Below are 20601 nucleotides of genomic sequence, written 5' to 3' on the forward strand. Positions count from 1 at the left end.
GATAAGTGAAAATATTCTGCTAAAAAAATCCAACAAAAATTAAGTGAAATTTTTCACTGCCAAATCATATAAATTTAAAATATTTTTTAGTATTGTTTTAAAGTTTTTGCTCTTATTATTTTATATTAAGGTAAATACAAAAGTTTGGTTCATCTTCGTGCCATCGGAGACCACCAAGTGGTTCCCTTGATTGAGTGAATTCGCAGAACATTTTGGCATCATCACACTCATGCATGGTTCGCTAGTGATGGCTGACAGCAGACTACATGAGCAGTTCTACCACGTCGGAAGTTTAGCCACATGCCTGCAACAGCTTGTATAAATCAGTTTGTAAAACCAAACCTGTAAAAGATACCTATATCCGTATGCATCTAGGTGACATTGGAAATTCTCGATACTTAACATAATTTCAGGCATTTCTCGGAATTTTTAAGGTTTCAGAACTTTTGAATTGTCGCGAATATTCAAAGAAATTTAAAGGAAATTGAAGCTCAGTAATTTAAGGAAATTAATATTCAAAATTACATTTTATTTAAACTACGTGGCAAATGCGATTCTACTACAAATTTAGAGTCAAATTTAGATAAAATTTAGATAAAAAATAAAAATTTATTGTATTCCTTTAATTGTCACACAGTGACCAAACACCGATTAATCACCTTAATGTGTTGTACACTATTTATGAATCACCATGTTTGATCAAATGAGTGATCGATAAACTGTGGTCATTTTTGCCGATTCATAAATTGTGCACGCAAAAACGGCTACGCTCAAAAATGTGTTCGGCCTGCACATTTTTAGTAAACATCCATGCCGCACATGACTGTGTTGCAAACACACATTTTTTTTTTTAAATTGCTGGTACGCTCACATGAGCATGTATTTTGCAATAATTTCGACATGGCAACCTCACTGGGTTTATAAACCACCTTCAAATACCGAAAAATATTGATATTTTGCAAAAATGTGAGCGTACGAGCAATTTAAAAATATGTGTGTTTCAAACACAGTCCCTGTGCGGCATGGGCGTAACTCAAAAATGAGAGCTTTTGTTTTAGAGAGTGGGGCACTGTACTAGGATAGTCTTGAATGTCATACTGATATTAAATGAATGGACCACATTATATATATGATTCATCTATTGATCCGGTTCTAGCGATGGCTAGACCCACATTCAACGGCGGCGGCTGATTTGCTGCGTTAAGATCTAATTCGTGCATCACGAGTCGACTTCATGTGCAGCAAACGGCTCAAACATCCGTCATCATTTTTTGGATACGTGATATCACAAGGGAACGTCCATAAATTTCGTCACGCGAAAATTGCCGATTTTCAAACCCCGTTCCCCCTATGTCACACTTTTTGTATGAGAACTCTAAAAAAATGCTCACACTTTCACACTTTGCTGAAGCCCCCCTCCCCAACAACGCGTGATGTATACGCTCAAGAATTTTTTGCCATGTTCCCAAACGTGTATCTGGCGAACAGGATGCTGTTTAATCATCAAAACAGTCATCATGGAGCATCCATTACGTACGTCACGCTAAAATTGGGAATGTACATCCCCACCCCCTCTCGCACGGGTTTTTCTGTGCGTTTTTACGTGTCAAACTATCCCAAACCCCCCTCCCACTCCAATCGTTACGTTTTTTATGGGTATCCCTTATATAATTTTTCTTATAAGAGAAATAAATGTTCTTATTGGCCGTTGGGTTTTAAGATGTTTTAAGAGAAAAAATTCTACTCAGTTACTGAGATGGATTTATTCCAAATTATTTTTTTTCCTGCTCAGTTTCAGTTAGAAGTGAGGCAACTCATTGAGTTGTCTCAGTTTTAACGTAACGGAAACTAAGTAAGAAAATAGAAGTCTTTTCTTTTTCTGAGTAGGACCAACTCAGTGACTGAGTAGAAATTTACCTCGGTGTATGAATGTAGTAAGGCAATGGCACGTCAGGTAACGGTAAGTGATAACGCTAAGTTGCATACATCTGGGCGTTAAATTGGATATTAAGATATTAAGACCAACTCATTGGCCAAGTGTGAGTATTTCTGCATGATTGCACGTTTTTATTTTCAATGAGCCATTTTACGAAACGTTTCGGATCAGCTGATCGCTCATTTCATGAATGAAAATTTGACAGGAGGTTGCACCCAAGCCCGTGAATGTTAATATCAATATCAACACTGTTGTCGTTTCGTAAAATAGACCAAAGGCACAAGCCCATTGTTCTCTATTCCACAGGTTCGGACCATCAGACAAAGTGGTATTTGTGATGTGATATTTTTAAAGCCTTTAAAAGTGGCGCGAGGAGTTGCTAGGACATATCCTATGGACTTATCCACGGATGAACCGAATTCATCGCGGTCCGAGAATTTTGACACTAGAGCGGGGCCGTTCCAATCAGAATTTAACGATATAATAATTATCGAACTGTCAAGTTTAAGTGAAAATTAATTTTATGCAATTCAGTATCATAATTTAAATTTTATATAACTCATTTTGGTATAATAATGGCCAATTTTTCCGAACTGGTTCATTATGCAACTGAAATGAGTTGCATAATGAAAAATAGTTGTATAATGTTCATAATGCAACTCATTTGAGTTGCATTATGAATATTATGCAACTCAAATGGGTTGCAATATGAAAAAAATCATTGCATAAAATTTTGTATGGAACTCGTTGCAAAACTCGATTTTTTCAGCACTCATCGTATTTATCCAAGTCGGCAAGCAATGTACGACTCGTGCTGAAAAAATCAACTTTTTGCAACTCATTACATAAATAACTATTAATTCGCCGATTGACACAGACCCTTAGAAAAAATCATGTAAATTAAAGCTCACTTGGATGCACATAAAAGGAGCGGCCCGTTTGAGACAAATTTACGTCTTCTATCACAAATAAAGTCGAGCAAGCAATCGCTAGAGCCGAATCGAGAGATAAAACATACGTATGTAAAAAACAAACCGGACTTGAAATCTGATCTGCTGATAGAGAGGCACGTGCTATTCTTCATTACACCAACGCACCTAACCTCAAAATGACTGACAAATCTCAGGTCATTTTGACAGATGTAACATGTGCATGAAAAGGACAACAACAAGATCGATAAAGTAGAATATGTTATCCGTCTTTTTCGTGCATGTGTGTGATCTGTCAAAATGACCTGTGAATTGTCAAACATTTTCATGGCTAGCTTTGTTGGTGTAATGAAGAATACCTCTCGACTGTATCTCCGAGTTGTGAAACAAACAATAAATGTAAAACTGTTTCTACCTATCTGGTCAGATAGAATTGTTGACATCTTGTGCAACCAACTCGAACTTACATGATGGATGTAAAATTGAGTCAAATTTTCCATTCAGTCATGAAATGTTTACGTATGTTGATGGTTTACGTCATGTGTAAATTCCTAATTTTTTAAGAGTGCAGATTTGTGTACTACAAGAGCAGCCTCACCGCTGTGTCAAATGTACATACACGGTTACTTTTCCGGCTCTGGCGCTGTTATGAGAACAAAATTAACAATTATTATTGCACTGATCGATTCCTGATAATGCATGTCATCGTTCAGAGAGAAACTTATTTAATAATTATGATCTTTGCTCCCATACCATGGACTTAATTTGTCACTTGTGTTTTGTTGAAAGAATATTTTATGGCACGAGAAAGGCACCATCACCGCTAGGTGGATTAATAAGGGTTTTTTTTAAATAATGTCAGCAACCCTTTTGATATTTCATTAAATTTCTCTAGCAACTCTTCCAGCAATTCCTTTTGCGGATTCTTCGGTAATCTCTTTTAAATCACTTCTGCATTTTTTTCTGGATTTTCTCCGGAACATTTTTTTAATGTTTTTTTTTTTATTTGTAATTCATTATTTTTTTTGACAATATCTTCCAGGAGTCTCTCGACAATTACTTTCGGTCATTCTTATATAATTTACGTCTTTAATTCCTGTGAAAGTTATTAGACAAATTCATCGAGATTTCTTCAGCAATATATCAAGGAAATCCTGTCACAGTTTCTTTTGGAATACCTCGGAAATACACATTCTTTTGAGCGAAATTTGGGAGATAATTCCTTCAATTTTTCAGTTCTTTCTGAAATTTGTTCAAAAATTCCTTCGAGGTTTTTTTTTCAACAATTAATTGAAGAATATCTCTGGTATGATTTTTGGAAGACATTTCATCAGGGAACTCCTCGCGTAATTCTTTGGGGGATTCTTTCGTAAATTGCTGGAATATTTTTCAACAATTTATTTTGGGGTAGGATTCGGCTAATTGTTTCCATAATTTCATCTTTCATCTTTAATAATTTATTCATAATTTCCTTTGGCTATTATTATATGAACTTCTTTAGAAACACCATTGGAAAAGCAATTTTTATAGAAAATAATTTGGCAATTCTTTCTGGAATTCCTCAGGAAATTTTGAGGGTCTTTTCGAACCTCCTTTGCGTTTGGGCAATTACATTTTCAACATCCTTTTGGAATCGCAATTCCTCTGCAAACTCCTTCAGATTAATCGAGAAATTCCGAGTTCCCGAAGGAATTATGTGGAAAATTGCCAAAACAATGCCCGATGAAATCCACAAATGAAGTGCCGCAAGAACTCCCAAAGAATATGCTAACCGCCCGGGAAATTTTCCAAATTAATGGCCTAAGGGATTACCAGAGAAATGGCCGATAAAGCTTCCTACAAAATTTTCTAATAATATTTAAAAGGTAGGTGTTTGTTCTCAATAAGTTCTCAATAAATTCTCTATAGATTCACGCCGAACCCACCTTGTTCTAGTACTGCAATTAAGTGCTAGATGGTAGTAGTAGTACTTGAAAAGAGTAGCATATATTGAATATTTAAAAGTAGTAGTAAGTAGCTAGCTTTCCTAGAATTATAAATCTATAAAAATAAAAATGGAATTGTGTTTGTATGTCACGAATAGGCTCGGAAACGGGCCAACGGATTTACACCATCCTTTCAGTGTTTCATTCGTGCACAAAATCTTCATAATATTACTTGTAACACAGGAAATTGGTCCAAAGTTACAAAGTTACAGCGTTGATTCATAAACTTTGAATTGGAACCTTGGTTAGAACTTAACATTGAATTTGCTGTTTTGTGTGTAATTTTATGAATTTGGCAGTTTTCAGAATTCAACCTCCTAACAATGATTTTGGTAAATTATTCATATGTGGAAATTGTTTTCAAGCTATAAAGCAAATCGGTTGTCGCGATAAATGTAATTTAACCCTGAAAGGGACACCTGGGGTCCATTGGACCCCAGGCGCCTTTCAGAGCTCGTCTTTGATGGAACACACTCAGCGAGGTGACGAAACTGAGGCCATGAAGGTATCCCTTTTAGGGTTAAAAATACACATTTCCTGTATTATACGTAATTTTGTGAAAGCTTTATAGTCTTTGACTAGAATATCTCCAAGTATCTCAGTGTAACATTTATGCTCTAAAAATACTAAATTTGAATGAATGACACGTATCTCCTATAATTGTTCGCTGCACAGCCCACTGTTGTTAACTCAGGCGCCACAATGCAACCAACGGGCGATCCGGGAGGCACCATCAGTCAACAACGATGACGGGCAAAATTAAGCTTAGGACTACGGCAATTGTTTTGATAGGCAAAGAGAACAAGTTAAAATTGAATTAGTTTTGGATTGGAGATTGGTTTTCTATTTGAAATAAATAAAAAGGTAACATTTTTCTGCTCATTACATTAGGGTACTCACGAGATAAACTTACAGGCTAGGATAAAAACTATATACAGCAATTAAATGTGAGATAGATTGGACAGAAACAGTACGGACACTAAATTGTAAGTACACACACGAACATTCTTGATAAACTTATGCTAAACATGAATAAACATTAATTTTAGCTTTGAGCTTATTACCACCCAACTTTGGGCCAATTATTTGCTACGAGGAACTCCGTGAAATCTATCCCAACATTTTCTCAAAGAATTTATCCGAAGTAGGATGAGTTCGCAAGCAAATGTTCGCCAAACCCGCTCGCAGACAAGGGCTCAGCAGGTGAATGCGAATCCCCCCATCTCGGGCGACGACGGCGATCAGATGTCAGATCGATCATCGCAAGATTCTTTCATCCCTTCAATCGTTGATAGCGGCAGAGGTGAGTCTCGGGAATGTGCTGGTTGTTACCGGCCCAATAACGCAGAGAAGTATATGGTGGAATGCCAGAAGTGTCACAGCTGGTACCACTTCTCTTGTGCGAACGTTAACACGGTTACAGTACGTTCCACTTGCTTTGTTTGTACGTCTTGTATGCGAAGCGAGATCTCGGTCGCGTTGGAATCGGCAAGGAGTCAAATCAGTGTAATTTCTAGTTCATCTAGTGCTCGGGCGGCTAGAATGGCTCGAGAACTGCAGCGTCTCGACGAGGAGAAGAAAGTGATGGAAGAATTGAGTCGCGAGAGGATCGAGAGGGAACGGGCCCTCAATGAACGGGAGCTTCAGGAAAGAATGGAGCGTGACAAGCAGTTCATCGCTCGAAAACATGAACTGCTGAATCGACAGGACGAAGGAGAGGGGAGAAGTGTACGCAGTATGCGGAGTAGCCAGAGGAGTGCGCAACGGACGGAAGATTGGGTGAAGCAGACGGCGAGCGAAGCTGTCGGGCCGAGTGCAACGCCCGTGGATGCGGAGGATACAAGTCTGGGGCATCCGCAGGGAGTACATCCCTCTTCAACGCCAGTGAAGATTGTCGATGCCGTGTTTCCTACGGCCGTCGACAACGACTTGAAAGATACAGGATCAGAGGTAAAATCTATTCCAGAAGCTTTGGGAAGCCTTGCAGATACGTCAGAAGAACCGAACGCGGGCGTACAATACCAGCCAGGTTTGCCTACCGTTGATGTTAAACCGTATTCAGATTTACTGAAGCTCGACGAAGTAGTGCCAGCTGGTGCATTTCCGAAGGTGAAACGTGTCAATCCAAGCAGATACCAGCGGTGGAGTGTTGAAACCGGCGAGCTCCGACAACAAAACGCTAAGGCTATCCAGCAACAAGAGCAAATGGAAGTGGAACATTGGAGCATGCAGGAGATGGTGCGGAAACTTCAGTTCGACATCGATACGACAAGGAAACGAGAGCTGGGCCTAGAGGGTCAGCTTAAAAGTCTGCAGATACAACACGCCGAGGAGCTGAGACTAATCCACAATTCGGAAACTGGTCTGGAGGATCAGCTCAAGCAACAACAACGTGAAAACGCTTGTCTGCGGAGCCAGATCGCATCCCTGAACGAAGAGTTACAAAAAATCAGCACATCGAGAGGAGATTTGCTAGATCTGCTCCAAAAACGTGAGGACGATATAACATCCAAAGAATTGCAGATACAAATGCTGCAAAAGAAGCTCGTCGAGACAACAAACCAGATGCGTGTTCTAGAAGCGGATTTGCGGGAGCAGCTGAGCCGACGCAACCGGGAATGCGAAATCCTCGAACTTCAGCGGGCAGAGTTAGAGAACGAAATTCAGGGTTTGCGTACAACGGAGCAACGGTTGCAGAAGGAGATGGAAGCAAGCCTTCAGCGTGAACGAGAAGCCATCCGCGAGCGCAATACAGCAGAGCAAGAATACTGGAAGTTGCACGATGTGGCACAGCAGTTCGTAAATCGGAACGAACACTGGGCATCGGAGGGCGGATGTTCTCCTCCATTACCTCCTCCTCCGGCGGCGTGGTTAGACCAAGCTGCAAGTGACGACTGCTCTAATGCTCTTCCTCCTCCACCTCCTCCTCTTTCGGATTCGGCTTACGATTGTCTGCCCGGGATGTCGGGTGGGGGGATTCCTCTTGTTCCACCTTTTGCAATCGGCCATGTAGGACCATCCGCTCACCAAATAGCTGCTAGGCAGGTGGTTACCAAAGAGCTGCCAGTCTTCTCTGGCGATCCGATCGATTGGCCAATTTTCATCAGCAGTTATCAGCATTCGACGGAAGCTTGCGGATATTCCAACGCAGAAAATCTTCTACGCTTGCAGCGTAGTTTGAAAGGATGTGCGAAGGAGTCAGTAAGCAGCTTTTTACTCCACCCGTCGACGGTTCTTCAGGTCATGTCAACTCTTCAACAACTGTACGGGCGGCTGGAACAAATCGTGAACAACATGATCGCCAAGGTTCGGGCAACTCCCCCTCCGAAACCGGACCGGTGGGAGACACTGGTCAGCTTTGGACTAGTGGTTCAGAATCTGTGTGGTCACCTGAAAGCGGTCGGGTTGGAGAGGCATCTTGCCAACCCGATTCTACTCCAAGAGCTAGTGGACAAACTACCAGCAGCAGTGAAATTCAATTGGGCGCTTCACCAAGAACAGGCTGCGGAGGTGGATTTGAACGTGTTTAATGCCTACATGGCGAAAATATCTTCGGCCGCAAGCGGCGTAACGCAGCTGACAGCCGTTTCGCAGAACGTTAAAGACCAACGAATTCGTCCGAAGGAGAAATCTTTCGTCAACACGCACGTTTCAACGGAACCGAAAACGAATTGTCGAGAAGAGGAGCCGAGAACCACGACCGAAAGAAGCAGAGGAAAGCAGAAATATGGGACTTCCGGCGCGATCGGTGGCAAGAAGTGTGCAATTTGCAACGTCGACAACCACCACATCGAAAACTGTGCACCGTTCAAAGCGTTGGACTTGGATGGCAAATGGAAGGCGGTGAAGATGAACAAACTTTGTGGTCGCTGTCTCACATCGCACGCAAACTGGCCGTGCAAAGGGGAAGTTTGTGGGATCAACGGCTGCCCCAAACGACATCACCGTTTGCTTCACTTCGATCCACGAGTGGCGGCGAAAACAAATAGCGCGCTTGTAACCATTCATCGTCAAGTATCGTCATCAACGCTCTTCCGCATCTTGCCAGTTACCTTGTTCGGTAAAAATGGGCAGTTCGACACCTTCGCGTTCCTGGACGACGGATCGTCGGTAACACTCGTAGAGCGGTCAATCGCAGAAGCTATTGGTGTCCAAGGAAAGGTGGAGACACTACGAATCGAATGGACTGGAGGCGTTAACAAAACTATCACTGGAGCAGAAGTCGTAACGATGGAGATATCCGAGACCGGTGGAAGCAAGCGCTACAAGCTTTCGGATGTGTATACTGTCGATAACCTCAGCTTACCGCAACAGACCACGGACTACGCAGAGCTGGCAACACGATTCGCACATCTCGACAAACTCCCGGTGAAAAGCTTCAGGTCCGCGGTACCAGGAATCCTGATGGGGCAGAACAATTGTCATCTGCTAGCTACATTGAAGCTGCGAGAAGGGGAATTGAACGAGCCGATTGCAACAAAAACTAGGATCGGATGGGCGGTATGCGGTAGTCTACGGAGGTCACAGGCGGTCACGATGCAAACGCAGCTCCACATGTACGCAGAGCCGAGTACCGTTGACCTTCACGAGTACGTTCGGCGCTTTTTCGAAGTCGAGAGTCTGGGAGTTGCCGTCGTGCCAGAGGTGAAAGGAGTCGAAGAAGAACGAGCCTACAAAATCCTGGATGAAACTACGCGCCGTACCAGTACTGGGAAGTTCGAGATAGGATTACTTTGGAAGCATGACTATATCGAGTTTCCGGAAAGTCAACCAATGGCGGAACGACGCTTCAAGTGCCTCGAGAAGCGTTTATCCCGAAACCCCGAGCTGTATAACAGTGTGCGACAGCAAATAGCAGACTTCACAGCCAAGGGGTACATACATGAAGCGACAGCGGAAGAAATCGAAGGATTTGATCTGCGGCGTACCTGGTATATGCCGATTGGAGTCGTCGTCAATGAGAAGAAGCCAGGAAAAGTTCGGGTTATCTGGGACGCAGCGGCGAAGGTCGACGGGGTATCTGTAAACTCCATGTTGCTTAAGGGCCCAGATCTTCTGACATCGTTATTATCTGTCCTGTTTGCATATCGGGAGCGCGAAGTGGCAGTGTCAGCGGATATCAAGGAAATGTTCCTACAGATGCTAGTTCGAGCGCTGGACCGCAGTGCCTTACTGTTCCCGTACCGGAATTCCCCAGAACTTCCGATGACTACCATGGTGTCTGATGTAGCGATATTTGGAGCTGCCTGCTCTCCAGCCCATTCGCAGTACGTTAAAAACTTAAACGCGACCGAACAAGAAGGTGAATTTCCCCGAGGAGCAGAGGCAGTTAAAAAGCGACATTACGTGAATGACTACGTGGACAGCTTTGATACGGCTGAGGAAGCATTCGAGGTTGCAAAGGAGGATAGAAGTCCACAAGCGAGCCGGATTCCATATCCGCAATTGGATGTCTAGCGACAGGAGCGTATTGGAGAGACTGGATGAAGCGAACTTGAAGCCGTCGAAAGCCATGCTACCGGAGAAGGACGTTGGATTCGAGCGAGTGTTGGGAATGGCGTGGATACAAGAGAAGGACGAATTTGTATTTTCGTTGCAGTTTTGCGAGAAGGTGCGAATCTTGCTGGACGGCGACGCAATACCAACAAAAAGAGAAATGCTGCGTCTGGTTATGAGCCTCTACGATCCTCTGGGTTTGGTGGCGTCCTTTGTCATCCATGGGAAAATCTTAATCCAAGAAGTTTGGCGCACGGAGACGGACTGGGACAGCAACATTCCAGAAGAGATCGCTACACGCTGGATGGAATGGTTGACTGTTCTGAAAAGCATGACTGGTTTGCGTATTCCTCGGTGCTACTTTTCAGGATATGAGCCGAGCAGTTACAACAATCTCGAGCTGCATGTGTTCGTGGACGCAAGTGCCCAGGCTTACGCAGCGGTCGCATATTTCCGCATCGTTGATCGAGGACAGATCAGGGTTGCGCTTGTATCGTCGAAAACGAAGGTTGCACCACTCCGAGGACTTTCGATTCCACGATTAGAGTTGATGGCCGCATTGCTTGGAGCTCGCTTACGGAGAACGATCGAAGACAACCATAGGCTGAAGGTGTCAAAAACATGTTTCTGGAGTGACTCATCGACGGTTTGCTCGTGGATCAAGTCGGACACTCGCCGGTATCGCCAGTTCGTGGCGTTCAGGGTCGACGAAATATTGAGCCTTTCGAATACCGATGAATGGAAATGGATTTCAACTAAGATCAACGTAGCAGATGAAGCAACCAAATGGGGAAAAGGTCCTTCTTGCAACGTGGACAGCCGATGGTTTCGGGGTCCAGATTTTCTGTATGAACGCGAGGAAGGATGGCCGATGAAACCCGAAGAAGATGAACGTGTGGATGAAAGCGACGGAGAACTACGAGCAGCGGTCGTTTGCAGTCATCTAGTCGTGCAACCAGTGGTCGACGCGGCAAGGTTTTCAAAATTTGAACGGTTACGGAATAGTACGGCCTACATTTACCACTTTATTAACAATCTGCGTACCTCAAGGATGGAGTCAGCTGGTACGATTGGCGTAACCAGCAAGGAACTACAGATGGCGGAAAACTTCTTGTGGCGGATGGCACAATCTGAAGCGTTTCCTGAAGAAGTGGCAATTTTGAAACGGGAACAGGATGAACAGAATTCGTCAAGGAAGCAACTACCTACATCAAGCGGACTTGTGAAGCTTTCGCCATTCGTCGATGATTGCGGAGTACTTCGAGTGGAAAGTAGAGCATCAGATGCGCAAGTATTAGCCTACGATACGAAATTTCCAATTATCCTGCCAAGGAAGCATCGTATTACGGAGCTGCTGCTGGATTTCTATCATCGTAAATACGGTCATGCCAACGACGAGACCGTAGTCAACGAGGTGCGACAAAAATTCCACGTTTCATGCCTACGGGTGGAGGTGCGTCAGATCAGGAAACGCTGCATGTGGTGCCGTGTGTACAAAGCAACACCCGTCGCGCCTAAGATGGGACCACTTCCGGCGATGCGATTGGAACCGTTTGTACGCCCGTTCACCTACGTGGGCGTGGACCTCTTTGGTCCGTATTCAGTGAAGGTCGGACGAAGCACGGTTAAGCGGTGGGTTTGTCTATTCACTTGCCTTACCATTAGAGCCGTTCATCTGGAGGTAGTTGCCAATTTGACCACGGATGCCTGCAAGAAAGCGATTCGACGGTTCATCGCGCGACGTGGTTCCCCTCAGGAAATATATTCCGACAACGGGACAAACTTCGTGGGAGCTAGTCGAGAGCTGCAGGAGGAAACCAGCAGAATTCACACTGAATGGGCAGTACTTTCACAAATGCCCAGACTCAGTGGAAGTTCAATCCTCCAGCAGCGCCTCACATGGGGGGTTGCTGGGAGAGAATGGTTCGAGCCGTGAAAGCTGCACTTGGGTCCATTCCGGTCGTGCGGAAATTGGATGACGAATCATTCGTAACGGTACTAACGGAAGCGGAAAGCATGGTGAACTCGAGGCCACTGACGTTCATCCCGTTGGAGACGACCGACCAGGAATCCTTAACTCCAAACCATTTCCTGTTGCTCAGTTCGAATGGCGTACGGGAACCGGAGAAATTTCCCACGGACGAAGGCAAGGCGTTGAGGAGTAGTTGGAACCTGGTGCAGCACACTCTTGATAACTTCTGGCGTCGTTGGGTGGTGGAATACCTGCCGACGATTATACGACGGACGAAATGGTTCCACGATGTGCGACCAATCAACATCGGCGATTTGGTACTAGTGGTGGACGAGAATATCCGGAATCGGTGGTTACGAGGACGAGTGATCGGTACGGTTCCGGGAAAAGACGGAGTGGCGCGACGAGCAGAAGTGAAGACTTCAGCAGGGATCCTGAAGAGGCCATGTACGAAGTTGGCTGTGCTGGACGTAGAAGGCTCTGGTGACGCCCAGCCGGAAGCTGAGGCGACACGCGGGGGAGGATGTTCGCTGCACAGCCCACTGTTGTTAACTCAGGCGCCACAATGCAACCAACGGGCGATCCGGGAGGCACCATCAGTCAACAACGATGACGGGCAAAATTGAGCTTAGGACTACGGCAATTGTTTTGATAGGCAAAGAGAACAAGTTAAAATTGAATTAGTTTTGGATTGGAGATTGGTTTTCTATTTGAAATAAATAAAAAGGTAACATTTTTCTGCTCATTACATTAGGGTACTCACGAGATAAACTTACAGGCTAGGATAAAAACTATATACAGCAATTAAATGTGAGATAGATTGGACAGAAACAGTACGGACACTAAATTGTAAGTACACACACGAACATTCTTGATAAACTTATGCTAAACATGAATAAACATTAATTTTAGCTTTGAGCTTATTACCACCCAACTTTGGGCCAATTATTTGCTACGAGGAACTCCGTGAAATCTATCCCAACAATAATAAACCACAAAGAAGACTGTATTACCCCAAAAATAGAATAGGCAGTGAAAGTGTTAAATGAGGCGTATTGAGTGAAAAATAATAAATTTGAGTTTTGTATATTTGAACAAGGCTCTGCAACGCAGCTTAGCTAGAAAATTCATATTTAATAAGCTAGCTGGAAGGAAATCATGTTGAAACTTGGTTTGAGAAAGTGTCTAATTTTTACTAAATAAGTCGACCGTGAGAGGTCTACATGTAACCAAGCGAAATTTAAGCAAATGACTGACACCAGGAGACTCTACCCAGAGCAATCACAAAAAATCATTTTGGATCTACCGTGACCTGAACCTAAATACCACCAGATCGGGCAAGAATGTCTGTGCTTTAACCAGGTTAAAAATTTGGGCGCCAACGAGCAATAACACAGCGTAACAAAAATTAACTTTTGGTCTGCCTCAAGAGCAAACCAATGTGTCTCTGACAGATTTTGGGCCGCTGAATCCGAATCCGGACTCAGATTTGCTCCACCACGTCACAATTTTGAGCTATACCTCAATTTATAGGGTAAAATATGTGATTTTGGGCTTTTTTGATTGCAAGCCATTAAGCATGGAAATATTTTATTTAACATTCAAAGGGTAAATTGGTCAATAAACATCTAAATTAACGACTCAGGCAAAATATGTTGTTTTACAAAATCGAATTGAATAGTTTTAAGCGATTTATGTTAGGTACGATATTTCCTATACAAGTCACCCTCCAAAAGCATCATGCAAGTTTACTTACTAACATAAAATGCTTAAATATATCAAATTTGATTCGGTAAAACGAAATATTTTGCATGAGTCGTTAATTTAGATGTTGATTGACCATTTTACCTTTTGATTGCTGAAAAAAATATTCCCATGCTTAATGGCTTGCACTCAAAAAAGCCCAAAATCGCATATTTTGCTCTAAAAATTGAGGTATAGCTCACGATTGTGACGTGCTGGAGCAAATCTGAGTCCGGATTCGGATTCAGCGGCATAAAATCTTTTAGAGACACATAAGTTTGATCTTGAGACTAAAAAATGTTGCGCTGTGTAATTGATCAATTTGCGTAACACCCGTAATACATTACTGTAAACTAACCCGTAATCATTATTATACTGATTGGTTGTATAAAATTAAAATATCATTGTTTGGTCACTTGATTTTTCCAAAAGAAAATGTTTTACTTATATTACGGAATATAAGTCTGTTGATTGATCTAACAGTTGAATAAACATCCAATTTGTAAATCTGGTAATGGAATAATCCCGGGTATAGCTTGAGTTTTGTTTAAATGCGCCTTTCACAAATATTTGAATTATTGTGTGAAACTTGTAATTTTAGGTGATTGTGAAGGAAAAATTCTAGGGGGGTGCCAGGTACCACTTTCAAGGGGCCGCCGGTAATAAAAACGTAACGTATCTTGAAAACTAACGGAGTTACGAATTTGGCGTCTTCGACAAAGTTATTCAGAACAGCATTTTCTGCAACTCTTGTGAACACACTTAAAATAAAGTACCGCATTCAGCTGTTCTGTTTTCGGTAAAAGTTCAGATTACCAAATGTTCAGCAAATTATTACCGAAGTTCGGCAAAAAATTACCAAACGTTCTCTAAACTGTACTGATCCATCGGTCATATTTACCGAACGTTCGTTCAAAAATAACTGAACTTCGGTAAAACTGTGCTGAACTTCGGTAATCTAAACTTTTACCGAAAATAAAACAGCCGAACAAGTGACTCTAAACTAAGTGTGAAGACATCAACCTTGTTTCTTGAAAAATTCAAAAAATAAATTTTCTATCTTACTTTTAGGGGGATTGATCATTTTTACCAACAGGTCAAAAGAAGCACGTTGTAGTGAAAAACTTCCTCGGAGACAACATGATGCTAAACGGCATGGTTACATCAGCAATTGTGCCATATAGTAGTTGGATTCTTTGCGTGCAATATAAGAAATCTTTAAAACATCATTTCGTAAAAACACCATTTCTCGAGAATGGCTTGACAAATCTTCGTAAAATTTTGTTGGTAGTTGCACAACCCATAAAGCTCCGTGGCCAACCTTTTCCTTTTTTTATATCATGCATTTAGCCGAAATGGCGATCGAAAAACCTCGATTTTTTTTTTGATTTTTCAAAATTTTTAATCAATGCCCCTCCTTTCTCCCAGGAGGGGGAGGGTCAAAACTTCAGATTTATGAGTTTCTAGTCGGGAGCAATCAGAAAAAGTGAAATTTTGAGCTGAGCAAAAAAGTTGTCGGACCGTGTAATTGGATACTGGTAACATTTTGGTAGAGTAAAGTGGGGCAAAAGTTCGAGTGAGGCAAGAGTTTCTTTTCAAGTTTTTGAGCTCAATTCAAAATATTTCTTTTGGGTGTCAAGGTTGTTCGAAGCCTTTTTAAAAAAGAGTCTTTCACTCCAAAAATTATGAAAATTGATTAATATTTCGAAAAGTTATGACTAAATGTTGGTTTTTGACCAAAAAATTGTAATATGCGATGATCCTTCCAACGCATGGAATGGAATTGTAATGAAATCGATTTCGATATTTTATTTTGGAGCGTAACTAGGTATATTTTGAAGAAGCTTTAGCATGTATAACTTTTTCCAAAAAAGATTTGGAAATCATATTTCACACATAGTGGGGCAAGAGTTCGAGTTATGTGGCAACTTTAAGTAAAACCCAGAGAGCAAGAGTTTCTTGCCCCACTCGAACTTTTGCCCCACTTTACTCTATGCTTTAACTGTTCAAAAGCCGTTTTTTTATTATTTTTTCCCATCATGCGTAAAATATCATCATTACCATAGGTGTACGCTCAATTTTGCGATTGACTGTATAGCCAGTTGATATTCGCCAATTCGCGAATACGATAGTTGATGATCCGGGGAACACTATTTCTTCCTGCGGGGTTATTTATGGGCGCATGAGTGAAAGAAAAAAAATCCAAAAATCTTACCTCCTTCACTCTCTTACGGAAAATCTCCAACAAATCATCCCCTTCATAGTCCCCAACCATATATGGTACGGCGCGTGCCAACAGTTTGGTGACAACTGTTTTGAAGAACGGTCGTTTGGAGCGTGGCAGAAAACAAAACCGATTGGTGTATTCCATCGATTGCGATTTGGACACTACTGAGTTTAGCAGAGAGATATTCCAATATTACAAATAAGAATTCAGCGGCCTACGCCAGGGCAAATTATTTTTGGTTTTTGTGGTAAATAAATGTGGTGATTCAAGTGAAAAAAAAGGTAACCTGTACTCAGTGTCTGTTAATGTTTCATTTGCATCACACGTTTATGGTCAGATTAAACTGAAATAAATAGTAGCATACTCACTGTGACAAAATAATTGGTTTATGTATGTTTTTCTCCCTTCCATAGATTTTTCTGCACTTATAACAGAACAGGGGAAACATACTACACGTAAGTATTTCTTAATGATGCCACCGTTTTTTTTTTGAATCCCAGGGGTATATAAAAAATCTTTTTCCTTCCCATTTTAACCATACCTTGCTAATGAGCTCAAAAGACAAAAAAACTGGTTTCGGACAGCTTAAACCCAAACTCCAACTTGCCATCCAATTCCCATAACTTATGAGGGGGATTTTTGCGGCTACCGTTCATCTGTAGTGTGTATCGACAAAGAATGATTAAATTTTGAACTGTGATGTTTGCTGGAACGTTGTTGTGTGGAGGTCACAGAAACAAAATTATGACATTTAGCCGTAGACTCTCATGAGTACTTTTTATGAATTGTGTGGGAACTACATTATTGAATCTTTTATAAGCTTATATGATTTCACAAGCTCATATTTGTACTCTCATAAGATGCGGTATCTACTATGTATTATGATATTCTCAATATTTGCAAGTGGTCTAGAATAAGAGGTTATGTAATAACAATATCAGCTAGAGCCCTTTGCCATCATGTACTTTATCTTCGACACAGTAATGACCAATTTGATTCGCATGGCTTCATTATTCAGTCGTTCATCTCCCGTTATCGTCCCAAACTTGCGAGCTATACCCAAGTAACAATCAGCATGCCTTGAAGGTTTATTCATGTTTTGTCCTGGTTTTATACGAGCATGTCAAAAAGCTAGTTGTTCTAAATTAGTTTTATGTGGTAGTTTTTTACTTTGAACCTTTGGCGTTCCATAAAACTATCATATAACTTCTGCTATAAACATCTTCAATTAAAGACTTGCAAGTAGACATGAATTGGTTTTATCACTTATTATATACCATTTCAATAAAACTTGCATTTGCGGTTGTTGTCGGAGAGATTTTTTTGTAAACAAATACACAAAACTGTGAGGCAATGCATAAAACCAACAAAAGATTTCGTGGCCGTAACATAAACCAAAAACATGCTGTGATAAAATCGCTAGTTCTATCATAAGCTCAATTATGACTACCTCAGGAGGGTTAGCCCTATTGGAGGAATCATCAGGAACACAGAGTTTTATCAGAAAAATATGTCGCCTAGCCGGGATAATTTATGTAAATACAGAAAAATCTTTACTCAATTTTATGATTTCACGTACAGCTTAAGATCAAATTAAACCATACAAAACGTTCCCGTCATTTTATTTTGTCAGAAAAATTACATAATGTCTTTTAAACTCAGCTGTGTTGAAAAAACCTTTTTTGCACCCAATTCCGCCGAGTAAATTAAATGCATTTATCTTCCAAATTATGCTTAGTTTGTGTGGTGCACTTAGTTTTTGTCATTATCACAGTCACATTCACCACAAATTTTCCGTGGCATGTCTCCTGACACGTATTACATAGGAAAACTAATCTGAATTCCATATCTGCATCTTTCCAATTGATGGCTGGATAAACAGCCAAGCATAATTTATTCTGACGATCGAACATTGAGAGTGAAAAATAATCAAAACAATTATTTGACAAGTCAGAAGATGGTTTTATTTAGAAGATTGATAAAACTATGATACAACCCGAAATCCTAAGCCGGTTTGCATACGAAGTCCTGTAGACCCTAATAAGACTGGGCCAACTAGCAAGAACGTGGGCTTATGGAGGCATACAAGAACTCGAGAGCATTTTCAAGTCGGCATCAATGGTTTTATGTTTAGGGTTTTTGAATCGCTAAAAAACTTCGATAAAATTAAAATTGTTACTTGGGTAATATCAATATAACGCAAGTAGTTGAAGAATTGCGTCGCGTTGCGAAACATGAAAGTTGTCATGTTAAAACTTCAATACTCCTATTCTAATTGCTTAGACCAAGCCCACTCATGGGCTCCATCAAGCGTTTTAACGTTAAGTAGAGCCCCGAACAAAGACGCGAACCGCACCGGTCGCTGCTAAGCAGGGCTCGAAAGCGAAAAGTTTACGTACGGTTCGTAGCAGGGCTTAGAATATAGAGACACGCAAAGTACGGTCTCTATCCGTAGGCTCGTGCGCTCTCTCACGTTTAGCTCTCTGGGTAGCGTCAAGAGGAGACGAAAGAACATGAGTATGGATTTGTTGCCAGGTATATAGTTTCTAGAGAATGATTTTCTTGTTTTGTATATGTAGGAATTTATTTTAGTTTGCATCAAATATTTGAAATTTTCAACTAATTAATATCATAGATCGTTACACGAATAACACAACAAATTGTCTGACATATAATTGTGATAGAGTGACAATACAAACGCAGAAAAATAATAGGTTTAAATTGACAAGCTTTGCTTAAGTATGTTATGAATAAAGTTTTCGCTTTTTCGCCAATTTTAGCATAATGCATATCGAAAATGTATTGATTTTCTCTTAAAAATAGTTACGATTGCTTATAATCGCACCTTTAGTTTTTGATTCGGCCGATCGTTTTGAATCTAATATTCGAAGAAATGTATAGTGATTCAGTGAGTTTTGCTGTTTTAACACGTACATGTTTGAGCCAGGGTTTCTACGCAGCAAGTAAAGCTTAGTTTCGTACATTTAGAAAAATGTCCAAATAAATAACCCGCGAAGTTCGTTCCGACAAGTTCCAAAATTATCGTCATCCGTCGCAGATTCCGGTGAGAAGATGTGCGTATTTTCTAACCCGGAAAGATACCATTTGATGGTAATAAGTGACCACAAGGTTTTCTTTCTTCACTTTCCGGGCTGAGATCCCCCGCTTTGAAAGAGCTGTGCCACGCGTTTCATTTTGTCGTGTATATTTCAAAAAGGCAAAAGAGTTTTGGTTTGATTGCTGTTTTTGAAAATGGTGGTCGTCAGTGGGTGGTTTATTAAATGTAAATTTAAAAATATAAATTAAATAAACGAGACATTAGGAGGAAAGTGTGCGAAATGGGTAACTTCACCCTTGTAGAAACAATAGGGCAAAGTAGAAAAAAAATCTGCGAAGACCCCATGTGAATAACACCGATCAAACAGAATAAGAGATTCGACATTAGATCTGTAAAAACAACCCAACAATTGGGGAAATCTTTCCAATATTACACATTTATTCATAGCTCTGTTATACACATTTTCATATATTCAAAACATATTCATCAACATGTAATCTGGATCGTTTGGTACAATATGTCCACGCATCCTTCCTCCCCTGTAAAATTGAGAAGTGCCTTGCCAAAATAAAATATTCTGTTCTCCAAGTATTTCGAAGAATCATCTTCAGCGAATCATCAGGCCGCTTTGATGCATGTGTCATATCTCTGATATGCTGCAAGCATCAGTATTGACAAGGAAAGTAACACGATTGCTTTCCAGGGTGATTCCGCGTATGTATGAGATTAGATAAGAGTAGTTACGATTTTTCAAAGATGCATTGACTGTACCTAACTCAACTCAGATATCATAGAAACACTACAGTTATTTCTTTTTGTAAAAACTAAATCATACCGATAAAAATCTTAAGAAATGTAGTCGAGCTGCCAAGTTTCACCAATTAAAATAGGCGGTGTGCAGGACTGCCGTATTGTAGGTTCCTCGTTATAGAAAAAGCAAGGTGTTGGATGTTAAAATACAACAATTGTTGTATGAAGTGCCAAAAAGGAGAGTGTGCTCATTATGTACTTTGACAAACACGCAGTCTACTTCAAGCGCATAGAATCTGCTTCCAACAAAATATTCGTATACCAGCATCCAAATGATCGCAATATATATTAAGATTTCCGATTGATGATTTGTAACTAAAAGGTTGTGACTGAGTAAGAACTAGCTGATGTTAAAATACACGTTTATGAAAAAAGGTTGCCCAAACTTATCGCAGACTGCTAGAAGACAGCTTCTGCTATAACCAGGATTCAAGAATCTTGACCT

The 20601-nt window shown here is 41.1% G+C and overlaps 2 protein-coding genes across 4 annotated transcripts in view; both read left to right on the forward strand.

Annotated features, from left to right (window-relative positions):
- Positions 1-20601, forward strand: part of LOC109402241 (uncharacterized) — a 127799-nt gene that overhangs the window by 34060 nt on the left and 73138 nt on the right. The window contains exon 1 of one of the 3 annotated variants that reach the window (XM_062845235.1): positions 16370-16569. The exons of 1 other annotated variant lie outside the window; for it this stretch is intronic. The gene's annotated coding sequence lies outside the window, so the exon portion shown is untranslated. Of the gene's footprint in view, positions 1-16369; positions 16570-20601 lie in introns of those variants that run through there. One more of the 3 variants, XM_062845238.1, reaches the window with a different exon arrangement.
- On the forward strand, positions 10363-13296 carry LOC134289467 (uncharacterized). The gene is made up of 3 exons (XM_062855519.1): positions 10363-12132; positions 12216-13045; positions 13097-13296. Exons 1-2 carry the CDS (start codon positions 10363-10365, stop codon positions 12942-12944), a joined length of 2499 nt encoding a protein of 832 aa, XP_062711503.1. The 3' UTR covers positions 12945-13045; positions 13097-13296.

This window comes from Aedes albopictus, chromosome 1 (assembly GCF_035046485.1).
Source record: "Aedes albopictus strain Foshan chromosome 1, AalbF5, whole genome shotgun sequence".
Lineage (NCBI taxonomy): Eukaryota > Metazoa > Arthropoda > Insecta > Diptera > Culicidae > Aedes > Aedes albopictus.